Raw genomic sequence first — 17,103 nt, forward strand, 5'->3', positions numbered from 1 at the left:
CCCTTTCTTTACCTCTTGTTTTGTGAGTTTTTCATCTGTGCATATTTTTCAAAATAAAAAATAAAAAATAAAATTAAAAAAAATAAAATTAAAAATAAAAAATTAAAATTTAAAAATATTTTAAATTAAAAAAACAGCATCCCTATCTACTCAAACAGCTTCTGTCTACGAATGAAAACTGAGAGTATACTGGCAATTACAGCCTAGGAAGTCTACCCCTCAGACACTAATGGGAAAAGTATTTAGAGAAAAAATCCTTTAAGGGGAGATTATAAAGAGCAAAAGTCGACATGAAAAATTGATTGCTTTTTCAGTAGTACTATAAAATTAATGGATGTTGCTTATTCAATAAAGTAATATATTTAGTCCAACTTCTGATGCCTTTACCCTGCTTTTATTCATGTTTTTCCTTGTAAAGTACACGTTCCTGTCAGGATCCCAATGACTGCCTATGTTTAGTGAGAGTTTATATTCTCCTTTTTCTTTTATCTTTGTTCACAGGCTAACATGCAGTCTGATACACAGCATTCATCACATCCTGTGCATGCAGCTGGTATTACTGCTGTTGCTATGTGCTGCAACCCAAGCTAACCAACACCCACTCCCCTCCAAAAAAACAAACAAACAAAAAAAACACCCAACATATTATGCTTGGCCCAAGTGGTCTGAAGTGAAATTGGGCTAGCACAAGAGGTTGTATCTGGGCAGTGACATATATAGGCTGTGAGTAGAAGGGACAGAATTCATTATTTGAGAAAATGTGGTTTGCTGCCTCAAATTAAGGGCAGCCCTTGCCCTCAGGCTTCAGCTGCCTGGGATCCAAAGCCTGGTTTGGTGTGGCACACCTCTGTGGTCTTGACTCAGTTTTAATGAGAAAACTGCTTAAATATCATAAAGTTCACCCCCTAAGGTTATGCAAAGTGAGAAAAGTAAAATCACAGAGAGAAGTGTATTCTTGAAAGAGTAATAGGAACAGCTCAAGGATTCAGAAGGAAAAAATCTACGCCTTAAGGTATAAAAAACCTTTAAGAGCAGGGAATCAGAAAGTGCCAACTCAGCAACACAGAGGACTGGCCTGTTCTGGGGATCGAGAAGCATAATCCTTCCCCACCTGACCGAGGCTTGCCTGCCCAGCACAGACACCAGACATCTTACCAGGGTTGGTAATGATATTAATAGTAGCTCATTCATTGTAGCCATTTAGTGGGTGCATTAGCCAAGGCATAACTTCTCCATATCAATACGCTGTATGTATCATCCTTGCAGTGTCTCTTTGTACATCATAAAACATGTCTGAACAAAAATGAGCTGGTGACTACTGTGTTAGACTGCTCTCATTTATTCAAGAAGTAGCATCTAGCCATACACAGGGCAATCTTAGGCTACTTCTGCACCAGTCAAGTGATTCACCACAAGGCAAATGGCATGGAGTATTTTACAAATTAAGGGGTGAGCCTACTCTGGGCTGGTTCCTCTAGAAGTAAACTGGTGATGCTCATATTGCAATGGTGCCAAAGTTAGTATGTATCCCAAGCACCTCTGAACCTGCTTGTAGGTAAGACACATGGACAACCTGGTCAGGCTTCTGGAATCAGTTTGGGAAAATACCTCTACATTGGCCTCTGCCTTTGTTAGTCTACCCACAGTCAAGAGAATATTTTAGGCTTAGGGTGCCATCACTCACTGGCAGGATCAGATAGGGCCTCACATTCAAGACGAATTTGAGTGGGTTCACATCAGCCATGCAACACCAGCACAATATCTTCTCAGAGCTCATACTGACTGTGAAAGATGTTAGATTTTCTTCTCCCTCACCTCTAACTGGCTGGTGAGGAAACAATGTAGGATTAGTAAGCTCACTGAAGGCATCATCTCTCTAAAGCTTTGTGCAGCCATGCACAAGCTCATCTGTCCACATTAGTCTCACTAACAGCATGACCAAGGTTGCATGTGACACATGATATGATGGGGCTGTTGTCAAGGTTTCCATCCCAGCAATGGCTCCTGAGAGGTTCCTATCCAGATATCAGCCACAAAGACTGCTCTTCTTTGACTCTTCTTTGCTCTTCTTTGACTGCTTTCACAAGCCCTAGTGAAGCGCTGCTGAGGAGGGCACTTTTGGCTCTGTGACTGTGTGCATAATGTGCCGGTTCATGCACAGATTTTCCCATTCTTCACATGTATTTACTTGACTGAGCCCAGAATGGGCTGACCATGGCCTCAGGGCAATGCTGGAGTATGGCTGAGAACAACAAGAATTAGATGGCACCTGATGACCAAGGGATGCAACTGAGGTAGGAAGCATGCATAGTGAATTGTTGTGTTGGGAAGAACGATAAGGCTCTGAGGCTGTAACAACCACCTAGTACCTACTATATATCATCTTCTTTCAGCTGTGGTTGCTGACTCTGAGTGCTTGAGCACTTGTGTGTACCTGTAGGTGAGAAGAACAGAGTTTCTTTGGCATGGGCAATTGGAGTCAGTTTCTCTTCTTTTGCCTCTGACTTTGACCCTAAAACTGTTAAATTAAATATCTGAGAAAGTAGACACATTGGTCCCAAACCCACGGAGACCAAAATGCTAGTGAGAAAAATTCTTTAACATGCAGCTTTTCTCTGTATAAACAGGTCTAGGATCTAAGCACTCACTGTTTGGGAGGGTGAAGCCACACAGGAGAGAGAACAGTGTCGTATAATACTTTTAATGAAATGCGTTGGCTCAAAACCTTTTTCCTCATTGCAGCCTTTAATAATAAAAAGAAGTAAGTATAATCTATCGCAGCTATCACAAAGCACCGATGTCTTTTGTGCAAGGAGTCACCAGCTAAGTTTCCATTTGAGTTCAAAGAAAGGGATGGCCCATATCATTTCAGAGTTTAAACTGATGATAAGCAATTACAAGGTCTCTATGACACACTGAGTTTTGCCTACTAGCAGACAAGAGGACTGGAGGCTGGTGTCCTGGTTGCTTCCTAAACTGGCTGAGAGTCAGGCAAAGGAAAGGCAGCACAGTCTTCTGATGGGGTAGGCTCAGAGGTCTGTCCTGGGAGTGACCTTCAGCAACCAGCGCCTGGCCGCTCAGGGCTTTTTCCACTAATCTGAAAGGTGATCAGAAATGGGGTTTTAGGGTGTGCAATGAGCTCATTCAAACAAATCAGAAGGAATTTTGGAAGAAAGGTTGCAGGATAATCCTGTTCTAGCTTTAAAGAGATCCTTGGCCTTTATTTTGCTACTTTGCCAAGCCTTCAGTGACATGAATATATGGATTCCTGCCAAATCTGTGGTGTCTTTTTTAAGCTCAAGAGTAGACCTCAGAGGCTACTGAAACAGGTACAAGTCAGATATTTTTGTACTTAATGGTGATGACCAGAACTAGGACAAGGCCCCTAACTCAAAAACATAGCAGAGATGGTGTGCTTGGAATAGGTTAATCTTCAATGGAGAATAAGGATTATATTTAACCATTCCTAAATAGTTACAGATAAGTCAACTCGTGATTTCCTGAAGTTTACAGAGAGCTACTTTTTGCTTACAGTGGAAACTATTGAAAACAAAATATTTGCTGAACCACAACAAAATGGCATGTTTGTTTGTTTGTTTGTTTTTTGAAAAAAAAAATATTTGAGCATATGCCAGCAGATAGAATAAGATTTTATCAAGTTTCAGCACAGTTTTGTGTGTTAAAAAACAAAGCTGTTCAGAAGCACTAGTTCCATTTTTACGTTCCTTTAAAAGGAAACTCATTCCTGTGTAAACTAGTTCACTTCTTTTCCAAACAAATCCTTTGCCTCTGGTTTATCATCAGCAAGTCTTAAAATTTAAAAGCTAAAAAACCAACTCCAACAACAAACAATGAAAACCACCTAACCAAACTAAAACCTAAACTAAATGAAGACAGAGGTCTGTAACTTAAAAGGCAGATAATATCACATGTGGAAGAAGCTTTCTTTCTTTCTTTCTTATGCTTCACCAGAGTAAGGATATAACTTTGTAAAATGATGTCCAAAGAACTGTAACCGCAAAGAAGATTTGCATTTTGCAGGTGGCAGTGCAAATCAAGAGAAACATTTTCTTGGAACCACATAGAAAGAAGGATTAAGGAAAAGGATTATCATTTTCACCAAGAAGTTCATTTGAGTTTCCATGATCATGTTTGGTTGAACTTTCCTCACCTTATATTTGATGCATTATAGCACTCGGTGACTGATTGAGATACCTAGATTTTTGCATTAAAAAAAAAAAAAAAAAAAAAAAAAACTAAATCAAAAAACCACAGAACAAATCTGAAGGTTAAGATTTATGTAATATTATGTGATGTACAATGATTGTATGTAGCTGACCTTGGCTTTTCTATTGACTTCCATACAGAAGATTGCCTGCAAAAAAAGGAAAATAAAAATCATGTGGTCTGATGCAATTTTCCCTCATCCACATTTCTTTATCTGTGACAGGGACAGTGTGAGAGGCAGGTCCAATAAAAGCTCTGCTGGCAAGAAATTATATTAAAGACTCAAGCATTTGTATTACAATCCCATATATATAAACACACACACACATTCCCCCTTAATGACTCTACCATTCACAGCAATGCATCCAGACCAGCTGTGCTGCCAGCTGTGCTTTCAAAAGTAGCTGTCCTTTGATTCTGTGACCTTCTGCAGCACTGAACAATCCAGTAGAAATCACAAAGGGAAAGATTCCCTTCATTCCCTGCCATTAACTTCTTCAGGGTCCTCTCATTCACTACAAAATGGAAAAGGAAGAATGACATTTTTTTTTTACCTCTGCTTTTTCAGCTTTGAAGACTTAAATTGTCTTGTAACTGTTCATATTTCAAAGTATGTTATTTTTTTGCAACTTAGCCTTGTTATCTCTGCTAGCAGCTTCAAAATACTCTGCTCTTTTTTTCTGAATCTTTTAGGTTTTGGCAACAGTACCATGCATATTTCTTTAAGTCTGCAGTCAAAAAACCTGGAGAGCACGGAACAAGTAATAAAGGCTGTTATGCATGTCTTTTGATATCTACTGTTTATCTTCATGGTTTTATTATTCCAGCCATTTACTTTTTAAATTGGAATGAGGACTCACTAGTTAGTATTTATTACCCTATTTACATAGATTTCCAAGTTCATTTTGAATCAAGAAATGTGAACTTTAAAAGAATATCTTTTGGGTAATATTTTATGTTGAATATCACCTGACTTTTATAACGTGCCCACAGTAAAACAGCGCAAAATTAAGCATATAAAGGAAACCTAGATCACTGGAAACAAGATAGAAAAGGGGGGATGCAGGATATGTTTACTGCAGTGAAAGTCAATGATATATAGCCCTGCATATCAGATAGGAAAATGAAGGTGAAATGTAATCTAAGTATAATTTCCAATCATCTGGAGAACATATTAGTTACAGGTAAATGAAGCCAGGAGGAAAGAGACCCTCCTTTAACACCATGTGCTCATTCCTCACGTTTTGATTTTAGAAGCTTAAAGTATAGAACTAAGATATTGGACCGTGTATATTCTGCATAAGAAACCTTTACTACAAATTTTCTTCCTCACTAAAGAATGTACCCAACATTTCATAATGATGGATACATAGCTGTGGCTTTATTTCCAGTATCTTTTTTTTTTTTTTTTTTATCTTGGGCAAATAAAACAGTTTATAACATGTCTGACTAATGATTAACAAATACAGAGCCTTCATAAAATATTGTAGTCTGCAGTTTTCTGTTCAGATTTGTTTCTGAATAGTAAGTGGAGGTATTCCATCTGCAGTAAATGGATATTTGCTGATAAAGTCAAGCACAGAGAGACTTAAAAAAGGTGTCTAGAGGTGGAAGAATGTGGCTCAAAAGTCAGATCTTGCTCTTATATTGCATTGCAAGTGAAGTTTGGATGGCAAAGCAGCTTGACTCTAGAAGAAATTTGCCCCAGGGACTTTACTCTGTTGAAGATGGTGGTTCTTCAGGGTGGGACAGGCTGAAAAGGAGTCTGTATCAAGGAAAGTCCTGCAGGATACGAGGCTGCTGCACAGGAAGAAACGATGACTGCAGCTTTAACATTGCCTCCAGAGCAGCTATATGTTACTGTGACCAGTTCTGTGCCACAGGTCCTCCTGGCCCTGTGGACTGTTGTGCTGACTACTGGGATGTCTGTGACAACACTGTTGAGCCCACCAGGTCAGATGAGCCTTGGCCACCTCCAACATCAGGTGGGTATAGAGAAAAGACCCAGTTGGTATTAGTGTACCACAAGAAAAATATAGTTGGAAGTAAAATTGCTGATTAATCTTTAAAGTGTGTACATCCTGAAAACGTGCCTACAGACATAGCGGACAAAGACATTGTTTATAAAGCTGAAATAAGAATTATGCTTCCTGTTATTTCTTTGCCTCTAGGGATACATTTCTAGAGTTGGCTCGATCGGATCTCTGTTGGCCAGAACCTCTGTTTCACCTGTAACTTTTCTAGAGATAACCTCATCAGTTTGAAATTAATGTGATCTCATCAATCTCAGCTTCACAGATTAACACAAGATGAACAGAAAGATCTAAATTTTGTACCCATCAGTACAAACAGATCATTCTGAAACCTGATGATTATCCTAAACGGTACTGCTCTGAGGTATTCTGTAATGGCTTAGATCCACCAGAGCTCTCCTCTGGGACACCACTTTTCTTGCAGCATCTCAGTGCAGGATTAGCTGAAGGGATGTAATTAGAACAAGGATTTCTGACTGGCATATTCTCCTTTTATAGTTTCTTGCTGCTTAGCTTGTAGTGGAAGTTCCTCCAGAACTACTCTAATCTTAGTCTATTGACTTTAGAACTAAAGATTGAAAAAAAAAAAAAAACAACACAAAAACAAACATACAAAACCCACAAATATGTACAAGCAGCATTTACACATGGTTTCTGTGGAGGGCAAATCTCCGCTGGTGATACAGTTTTAGAATTGTAATTTTAAGACTATAGCTTCTTGCTAGGACAAATTTATCTGAAAACGTAAAGACTACCAAACTTGCAAAAGCCTAAAATCAACAAGAATACTACCATGGCTTTTAAAAATTAACTGTTTCTATGAGATATCTCCGCTGTTTGTACTCTAGCACTCAGACCACAAGCTCTTCATGAGCCTGTGCTCTTAAGCCAGGCACACAGCCAAAATCTGATAGGTGGGAGTAACAAAAAAGCCAAACGCTGCAAAACAAGCTTGTTTTTCCAAAGTGTTTCTAATCCTCTAAAAGAATGTTTTATGATTTATGTAAATAAAGACATTTGTTCCATACTTATTTAGGATGCACTGTTGCATATTATTTCCAACAGATTGGGGGGTTGCTGTCATAAGCTCTATGTAAGCCCTGAGCACTGTTTCTGCTCCAGAGCTGACAGCCTTGGGATAAGGTTTTGCAGACTGCTTAATGGAAGGGAATCACTACAAAACCTGCAGCATTTTGCCATATGGGTCCTGTGATAGGCCTACCTCTGAAAGGTAAAAATGTAACAGAAGTTTTAGGTAACGGAATAAGTGACGGGTAATATTTGTACTGCTTTTCTCAATCCAACTTTTGCATGTGTGTTCACTGTTTTGTAACTCCTGGGTTATGCAAGCCTGACATAGGTGGCAATGCTATTTAATCTATTCAAGCACATTTATTCATTCCATATGTGAGCTGCTATCTTATTTAATTTATATCTCACATCAAAAGAAGCTGATGTTTTTCTGGTGCAGAAAGTGTTTCACTGATGGGAAGTATGTATTTTTCTAAAAATCTGTTTATTAGATATTTGTTATAGAAGTAGTTTAAAGGGTTAAAGGTGAATAACAAAGCAGGCAAAATACAGCAGGTAAAAATATCACTCAAGAAGGAACTTTCTAGAAGTGAAATGACTGTGGGACAGGGAGCAAAGAATGAAATTGGAAGGAAAAGGTGAAGAAACAAAAAAGACTGAGTGTCAGAAGACTAAGCAAACTATGAAGCATTTTTAGAAATGCCATAAGTATATTGGCTAACTTTTAATAACTGAGACTGCTTCTGCCTTTGGCTAAGAATTATGTAAGAACTACCAGACCACATACACCAAAGTACATTTCACCTTGAAGATTTTGATCTTTTGGCTGCCTGTGGTTTTGCTTTCAGTGCTTTCTGAGTCATATTGCTTTAAATAAACCAATAAACTTCAGTACTTTACAAGGGATAGAATGAAATGCAATAAAACTGCACAGTGCTGTGTTTCTGCATCCCAGCGCAGTGACTTGGTGCACAACAGTAGTGAGCTATTTTGTACACCCTAAGTGTCTGCACCATGCTGAGGACTCCAGATGTAAATGTGTGGAACTGCTTTGACTTTGTCTTTATGAACCCAGCATTCAGTATGTTTCAATGGCTTTCTTGTGCCGTTTCACAAGAAGCTGTGTATACTCATTCCTCTTTCACCTGTCCTAGACACTGAATAGAAGTTCTGGATTTGTTGTTATTGTTCTTAGGAGAATTTTTAGAGTTTTATTTATAGAATACATTTATTTATAGAATACATTTATTATTTATTCTTTTTGTTTATATTACTCTGATGGTACAAAAAGCGTTATCTGACTCAGTACACTAAATCTCACACTGGTAGTGGTATAAAAGGGATGCCTAGAGAGTTTGCTAATGATTTTACACTACACAGTCAGGATCTGGCCTACAAGTGTGTACATCTGGACACATTTCACTTAGAAGACTACTTACAACAAAGATGGGGCAAATGAGGTGAGAATTATAGGAACTCAGGAAAACTGAACCAGGAAGGAAGTCCTGGTTTATCAAGTCCACTTCATTCCTATCATGATCTTCACACCATACAGTCCCATGAAGTCATCAGGCTGCATCTTAAAATGAATTAATTTCCCACATATTTCTCACTGTATTTCCCACTATATTAATATTCCAGCCTAATATACTCATGGCCAGATAAACTACCTCTGTTCTTATGCAACCAGTGTCTTTTAGCTTAGACATCTCTACTCTGACACTGATATCTTAGACAAATTTACAGACAGCACTCCTGGCCTTTCAAGTCTTAATTTGGATAGGCTAATGAAACTGTTCTTAATCTTCTATTCCTTAAGCATGTATTTTTTGAAAGCTTCTTCTATACTTGTTCAGGCTTGTATTTTTTTCTCAGGCATGGGTTGTGAAGGCTGCTAGCAGAGCTCATATGAAGCTTCATCCTGTCTCTGAGACCACTGCTTTAATACTACCTTCCCTTGCTATATTTTAAATAACTTGCTCTATGCCTCCTTCCAGCTACTGTCTGATGTTGGCACTGGGGCACACTATGATAAACTGTGACGCTTAAGTAATTTGCCTTGGATATTCTCTGAAAAATGTCTCAATTCCTAGCAGAAATTGAATTAGAGCAGACACTTTGGGCCTCGGACTGCTTGGGCAAAATCACCTATGTCTGTAGTAGTTAATGTAGTCTGCTGTATGGCTAACAGGGCAAAATAGGCATTTATATTTAACTAATTGGTTCTAGTCCACTTCTGCACTTTGGTACTTCTCCTGTCAGTAAAGGAGGTCTGCGTTGCTGAGGAGTGAATGTGTATGGGCTCTACTCCTCGTTGTGAGATGGAGAATAACTTTCCTTATGCTTGAAAAGAAAAAAGCATGATATAATGCTAATGCAAGTCAACACTTTATTCATATAAAATATGAATAAAGAGGCTAAAGCTTCTTGAAAACGGAGGAGAAAAAAAAAAAGTTTGGAGTTCCTTGCTCCAATTCCTTCACTGGGGGAAGAAACATAATCCCTTTAGGATTATGACCTTTAGGGTCACCAGTGTCTGTAGAGAAAGCATGAGAAAAGGCTGGAAAACAGAGCCCCATATGATAACTATACTATATTTATTATAGATTTGATCCAAAGCCCACTGCAGGCATTCTGGATCTTTCTTTTAGTCTTGGCACTTAAGTACACTGAATAATATGTTTATGTGGAAGATCTTATAACACATGCAAGGTCTTTTCTCAGTGAATTATTATCAAAAAAAGATATATACATAGGAGGAGTGTTATATTTAAAAATAATTGATCTCTTTGTTTTTCAAAAATGAATTAAACTCTGCCAAGAAAAAATAACATAATGCAATACCTGTTTTGAAACAGGTATTATTTTTTAAAAAATCAATAACTGGAAAAACTGAAACCTATTTTAATTACCTATTCAAAATGATCTTTATTAAAATGTATTGTTTTATTACTAGAAAATAATTTGATTTGTGTTGTTGTTTATATGTAAGATAATCACTTTTCAGTGAGTGTTTTGAATCTGTTGTTGATTTTGTTTGGTATGAATAATAATGTAAATGGGAAAAAAATAAAATTCACCAAACTGCCTTCATTACTGGGAAAAAAATGGAAACAGTTGTTTTCTTTCACCTAAATAAAGTATGTGTACTGCATACAACCTATTAATTCAATAGTAGCAAAATTTTTGAATTAATTCAGTTCAAGAAAAATTATTTTTTTCACACATCTATATGTTATGTTGGCAGGTTGTTATAAAGATGGCCGATATTATGGAGAAGGAACAATAATTAAAGACAACTGCAATTCATGGTAATGTTTCAGAGAACAGCAAATTGAATTTAATTTAGCATATGTCATGAAACAAGAATTACGTTAGTGAGCATCCCCAAATTCATATTAAATGTAATCAAATCACAATGGTTGGAAGACTAATTCTGTATTAAGATGTTATAGAATTAAACTACAGCCAACATAGAAGAATAGCAAGAGGTCAGTGGGTTTTCTAATCAAGACATAAAACCAAGAGTATTAAAGTCTCCTCCCCACTGGCCTAGTTCTGTCCCTGTTGAATCTGCTGGCTCTGACATGAGTGGAAATGGTTTTGGCATAGACCTGGACATTGACATGAATACAGAGAAAACCAATATCATTAAATTTTTGGGGAATATTTTTATAACGTTTTGCTCTGGCACAAGAGATGAACACTTTTGTATGGGGGAGAATATATAATTTATGCAGGAAATGGAAGAACTGTTTGAACACCCCATTCCCCACCTTGAGACATCTGCATGGAGCAGGCAGGGTGCTCTGCTGCTGGCCCTGGCAGTCAGCTGCCCCAGCCCTACCTGCTTTTCCTCTCCAAAAGCTGGCTCCATACCTCCAAACCCAGGGCAGCCCAGTGGGCTCCAGTGGCATCCACCTGCCTTGAACTTGTCCCAGGGTCTTTGGAGCAAAGTATCTACAGCCATGTAGCTCCTTTCTGGTTCTCCAGAGTTAAAGATAAACTCTTTCACTCTCTCTCTCTCTCTCTCTCTTTTTTTTTTTTCTTTTTTTCTAGTGAGGCTTGGCCTTACAAAGATGCAAGCAAATTTTTTCAAAGATGTTTTCCACAAGCTGTAAACCTTCCCACCTCATTCCAATTAGGATTCATTAGGTACTGAAGTGACACTAAGTAAAATTGTGTTTTTGTAATTACTGTGACATTTATAGTTTAGGTTCCCCCCTTCCCTTCTGCTGTAAAAGTGCATATATTTCTTTTGACAATTTATTTTCTGCTCAATGATATTCTTGCCCTTTCAGCAAATGCTTCCAAAGTAACTGGAAATGTTCAAATGAAGTATGTCTTGTTCGCCCAGACTTGATTCAGAACATCAATTCTGGAGATTATGGGTGAGAATACTTTTATTTTAAGGTTTTGTTGTCATCTACTTTATTGCTTATAGTATGTAAGTGCAAATTACAAGTTATGTGCTTCTCTCTGTCTTTTCGTTCCCCAATTACATCCCATGAATATGATAGTAAAAGTGCATCTGTAAAACTTTTCTAAATCTCTGGCAGATTATAGAATTTTAAGTGGAAAGATACTGGAAGTCTCATGCTAGTAAGAGCTAATATTGTACGCACCTATCTAAGACACTCTCCAAAATTCATATGATTTTATTTATTTTTTTTCCTCACAAAATGGTCTTTAGATCATCTTCCCTTATTCTTCACTCCAATGCTTAGGATAGATTTTTTTAAATTTTTTTTTTTTTTTTTTGGTGCCTACCCTCAAGAATATCATTCTACATACCAGGACTCTAGGTAGTGTTGGAAGAGGAGAGAATGGGCCAGATAAGGACCAAGATATCAGAACTTTGTGAGATTCAGTGTTTTTCTTGTTACCAGTTCTTGTTCCCTGTAGTGCAGAAGGACACCCTGGTATCAGAGCAGTGCCTTGGGAGCCTTCTAGTAATTTACAGACAGAGATATAGTGATTGCCTCCCTAGCAGCTGAGGTGCTAAATTCACCAATGAAACCTACACAGGTGCACAGATTTCAAGCTGTCACTCTGTACTAAAACATGTTGTACTTCATGGGAGAGATTCAAACCAATTGAGTTAGGACAGACAATTAAGTCAGGCATCTGGAGCCTGATAACCACAGAGTGGCTTAGTCCACCTGAGATATGACGCAGCTTCTTCAGGTGTCCATATTCTCCACTGATTACAGGCAGACCAAGAGTGATGAGGCTTCTCATTTAGGCAGCATGAATCTCACCTGTTTTCCTCATATACAAGCAAGAAAGAAATTAATGAAGAGACTGCTCTCTCTTGTAGCTCAGTCCTTTTCCAGTAACACATATAATTTCAGTTTGTTCAAAAAGTGTGTAAATGTAAGGTTTTTTTATGTTGTGCATATGGTTTTCAGGGTTAGTGCTAGATTCTGAGGCTAATCTACCTTCCTCAGGTAGAGTAGGGAGGGAATAATTAAAAAATGTTTCTTTTTCTGAATATTAATGTAAAACTGAGGGAGAACAGCTGGGCTTTCTGTGTGGTTCAGCAGTGTCTCACAAACACTGCTGGTGCACCAGAGCTTGAAGTCAAAGTAACCCACTAAGTGAAGCTGTTAGTTCTCTGTTGGCATCTGGTCTGAAGCATAATGTGAGCACAACTTCAAGACAACTGTAATTGCTTTTATTGAGCACCTTATTTTCTAGTGCTTCTCTGAAGCATTGCGTGCTCATCTGCTGCAGGCTGACACAATGCTGACCTCAAATCATCACTTTTCATATCCTGCTGTGTTGCTCTAGCCTGAATTTATCTGCAGTGAAAACCCTGTACTAAAGATTGTCTCATGCATATCTAATAGAATGTCTCAAAACATAATTTGAAACATTTATTTCTGGATGTTATTTTTAGTGGTGCTCTTATAAAGAAGGAGCAAGGTATTAGTATGAGCAATATCTCAAATGTGGCTTTGTTTGCTTGTTTCCTGTCTGTGAGGAAGATGGAAAGCTGACAACTATAGTCAATTCTGGGGAATGACACTGGAAGAAGGCTTCAAAAAGCGGCTGGGCACATTACCTCCATCTCATTCTTTGCTGAATATGAAAGAAACTCCAGTAAGTATCAGGTGATTTTTTTTTTTTTTTTTAATATATTCATTATTGGAATAATTATAAGATTATGATTGAGGTATTTAATGCTAAATGCTTCCATGTTGTATATGAAACTTCTAGAAAGTCTCCTAGCCACAGAGATAGTCTGCTAGCCATAGTCATACCTATTGACATTCAGCAAGGAGGAGCAAAATAAAATGGTATCAATTGGGAAGCTGTACACCATTATTCACATATCAGTGTTAGAGTTGTAGAATGGCTTGGGTTGGAAGGGACCTTAAAGACCACCTACTTCTAATGTCCCTGCCATGGGCAGGGACACCTCCCACTAGACCAGGTTGCCCAAAGGCCCATCCAGCCTGGCCTTGAGCACTTCCAGGGATGGGGCATCCACTGCTTCTCTGGGCAACCTGTGCCAGTGTCTCACCACCCTCTGAGTGAAGAACTTCCTCCTTATATCTAATCTAAACATACCCTCTTTCAGTTTAAAGCTGTTACCCTTTGTCCTATCACAACACTCCCTAATAAAGTGTCCCTCTCCAGCTTTTGTGTACCTTTTTGGTACTGGAAGGCTGCTATAAGGTCTCCCTGGAGCCTTCTCTTCTCTTGGCTAAATAAGCCCAGCTTCTCAGCCTTTCTTCATAGGGAAGGTTCTTGAGCCCTTTGATCATCCTTGTGGCCCTCTTCTGGACTCAGTCCAACTGCTCCATGTCCTTGTGCTGGGGGCTCCAGAGCTGAACGCAGCACTCCAGGAGGGGTCCTCACAAGAGCAGAGCATAAGGGGAACAATCACCTCCCTCGATCTGGTAGCTATGCTTCTTTCAATGCAGCCCAGAATACAGTAGGCTTTATTTTATGTCCAGCCTATTGCATCTTTGTTATTAAGCTTCCTGTAGCTTCTTTGACTGCTGCACTACTTATGACCTTTGTTCTGCCTGAAACATTTCTCAGGCACGTGTTGTCTAACTGGTCTCTTTTTACAAAATCTGTGAGCCACAACCCAAATATCTTTGGCCCTGCCAGAAACCCAAGGAGCCTGAATGCACTCTTCTCCAGAAAACCAGGTCCATGAATTTTTCCATGTAACCCTCAGAAAGTCATAGATGTTGCTGGAAGCACATGCTTTGCACAGGAGTCTAAGAAATCTTTCTATTTACTTACAAAAGCTAAAAACATAAAATAATAATCTCGGTATGTCTTTCCCAGCTTCTGGAGAATTCTTTGAGTTTACAAAAAAATTATTCTGAATTGTACAGGAGCCCATCGTCTACCTATGGTTTCTCTTCAGAAGTATTAAAACTTCCTTGTTCCTACCCTAGTGGTTTTTGTCTTGGATTGTTTTGATTTAAAAATATTTTTCTCTGAAACTTCCTGTGAAGCTCCAAAGCTCCCTGATCGTGTCCTCTTCTACAGTTTTCAAGAAGATCATCAGCTCTTAAGTGTCATTATTCTGCCTCAGGAAATTTTCAATCTGCCACGTTTTAATACTTCCCAGAAATGTAAGGAAACATGCTTTTATTCCCTTAAGCCAAACTTTAATCACCGTAGTAGGTGATTCCATGTGAATCAGCAGTTATCAGGACCTAAATGCCCACTGTGTAAAGATGTGATAAATCATCTCTTCATAGCTGGCCCAATATCTACTGTCATTGAATGATCCAGAAAGCTTATAGCATGGATCGGGCTCACCAGGGGTAGAGACAAATTCTTCCAATTGGCAGACCAACAGTAGTCATGGAGATAACTCCCAGGCACTTTTTAAGATATGTGTCTTACTAGATTTTCAGATAAACTTGCTTTGGCTTTCCCTTCCATGAATAATTTTCTGTAACTGATATTTTGTGAAGCATACAAACGCATTTACAAACACCTAAGTGATAAAAAAAAAAGCGAGTTTTTATTAGTGTTTCCATTAAGCTTCTGTATCCAGGCGACAGCTCAGAAATGTATAAAAATCTATAAATGATGAGAAATTCAGAAATGATGATTTTTAAATATAATTTTTTTTCAGAGGTTTTCTTCAAACTTTAATGGCTTGGCCTTCAAGTGACTTTGTTGAGTACTAATTTACCTGCAGGCCAAGGTACTACTTACTGTGGATAAAATAGGCACTATGATTATTACTGTCTTTCCCATTTTGCTAGTGTGAAAACTGTGAGTCACTTGCCCAAAGTCACATGGTTGATAAAAATGGTACAATTAGTGTTTGGGAGCTTTTGGCTCTATCTAGTGTTGATCTGATTAAAAGCTGCTGGCTTTGCTAATGGAGAAAGAAAACCATAGTTACCTATTCATTAAATACAACATTTTCTGACTTGAAATAAAAGCCATTTTTTCAGCATGCTAATGGTCTACTATCTTGAATATAAATTACAGCATTTGGTAACTAAGGGGCTGCTGTTTCCTTTTGTGTTTTAGGGATGCTTGAGAAAACCATTTTCGCGTAGAAGGAGCTCTTTATTCAATCACTTTATCTACAGCAGGTTCTTAGCAGTGTTTTGTCATGGAGTAGAGGTTTTTTAGTTGTTTCATTGACTTGACATGTTCAGCTACAAATTTGGTTTCACAACATTACTCTGTGATAGAGCTACTTTTAATCTTAGGAAAAACACAGACTTCTTGACTTACAAAGCTTTTAAAACTTCTGTTATTGTCTTTACAAAGCCCTGTGATGTCCAAACCTCCTTCTTATTTTTTTATATTAAAGATAATTTTACATTAAAAAAAATCCCTCAGGAAAACAAACAAACAAATAAAAAACTATTTTTACATTTGCAAATTCAGTAACCTTTTTTTATCTGATGGGCCATCTAACATTTCTGAAGTCATAGATGAAATCTGAGTGTTCTTATATATCTCCTTACCTTTCCATTTTGGCCAGACTGCTAGCTTCACTGCATAGAATACATATGAAGGTTTAAAAATAGTTTGTCAGTCATTCTTCTGATTGCTTTGTACTGTCTAATGGTAGTTTATGGAGCATACGTTGAGAAACAGTTGTCTAGACTTACCATTTATCACAGAACAGCAGTGCTTCTCAATATCAGGGTAGCAATTTCTCAGACAAAAAGCTAATGTTTCTGGCTACAGAACAATCTTGCATTTTGAAATGACAAGGCTGAGGGTTAATAAGGGATTTGCTCTGGGATTTACAATTTGAGGCTATTAAATACTTTGGCAATAGTTTAGGAATATATAAATTAACACATTGGCTTAGACCAAAGGTCTATTTATTTTTTTTTCAACTACCTCATTTGGACTGTAAATGGTCATTGTTCAGGCAGGCATGCTAAGCAACATTTGCCAACTTTTATTTGTCTACTTGTTGATAGTGAGCAGGTTTATCAAATAAATGAAACACTCTTTATCTGCAATTTTGCCAGTACGATTAATCTTCAAAGTAAATCTTGTGCTTGTGCTTGTTCATTAATAATTAACTTAATGAAAATTTAGCAAGATCTTTAACTTAGCAGTTATTTTGTGCATGACGTTTGTGGTTGCAAGTCTCATATTTCTAACAAGCTTTTGAAGGAAGCAGGCTTTCGAAAGCAATTAGTGAAAATATTGAGATTAAAATCTTAGCAAGATTAAGATTACTGGTTTGTTATGTGTGAAGGTAAAACTTTCAGAAGAACGTAAGTGACATACGAGATTGCAATATACTTTTAAAATGACTAATGGTATTTAGGACTCACAGCCTACATCTAAA

The 17,103-nt window shown here is 37.9% G+C and overlaps 1 protein-coding gene across 1 annotated transcript in view; it reads left to right on the forward strand.

Annotated features, from left to right (window-relative positions):
• Positions 1-5,736: 5,736 nt before the first annotated feature.
• The window catches only part of TINAG (tubulointerstitial nephritis antigen), a 45,669-nt gene continuing 34,302 nt past the window's right edge, over positions 5,737-17,103 (forward strand). The window contains exons 1-4 of the mRNA XM_040552484.1: positions 5,737-6,212; positions 10,540-10,603; positions 11,594-11,683; positions 13,283-13,397. Coding sequence (XP_040408418.1) covers positions 5,843-6,212; positions 10,540-10,603; positions 11,594-11,683; positions 13,283-13,397 — 639 coding nt within the window. The 5' untranslated portion in view covers positions 5,737-5,842. The remainder of the gene's footprint in view (positions 6,213-10,539; positions 10,604-11,593; positions 11,684-13,282; positions 13,398-17,103) is intronic.

Source organism: Cygnus olor, chromosome 3 (genome assembly GCF_009769625.2).
Source record: "Cygnus olor isolate bCygOlo1 chromosome 3, bCygOlo1.pri.v2, whole genome shotgun sequence".
In the NCBI taxonomy this organism is placed as follows: Eukaryota; Metazoa; Chordata; class Aves; order Anseriformes; family Anatidae; genus Cygnus; species Cygnus olor.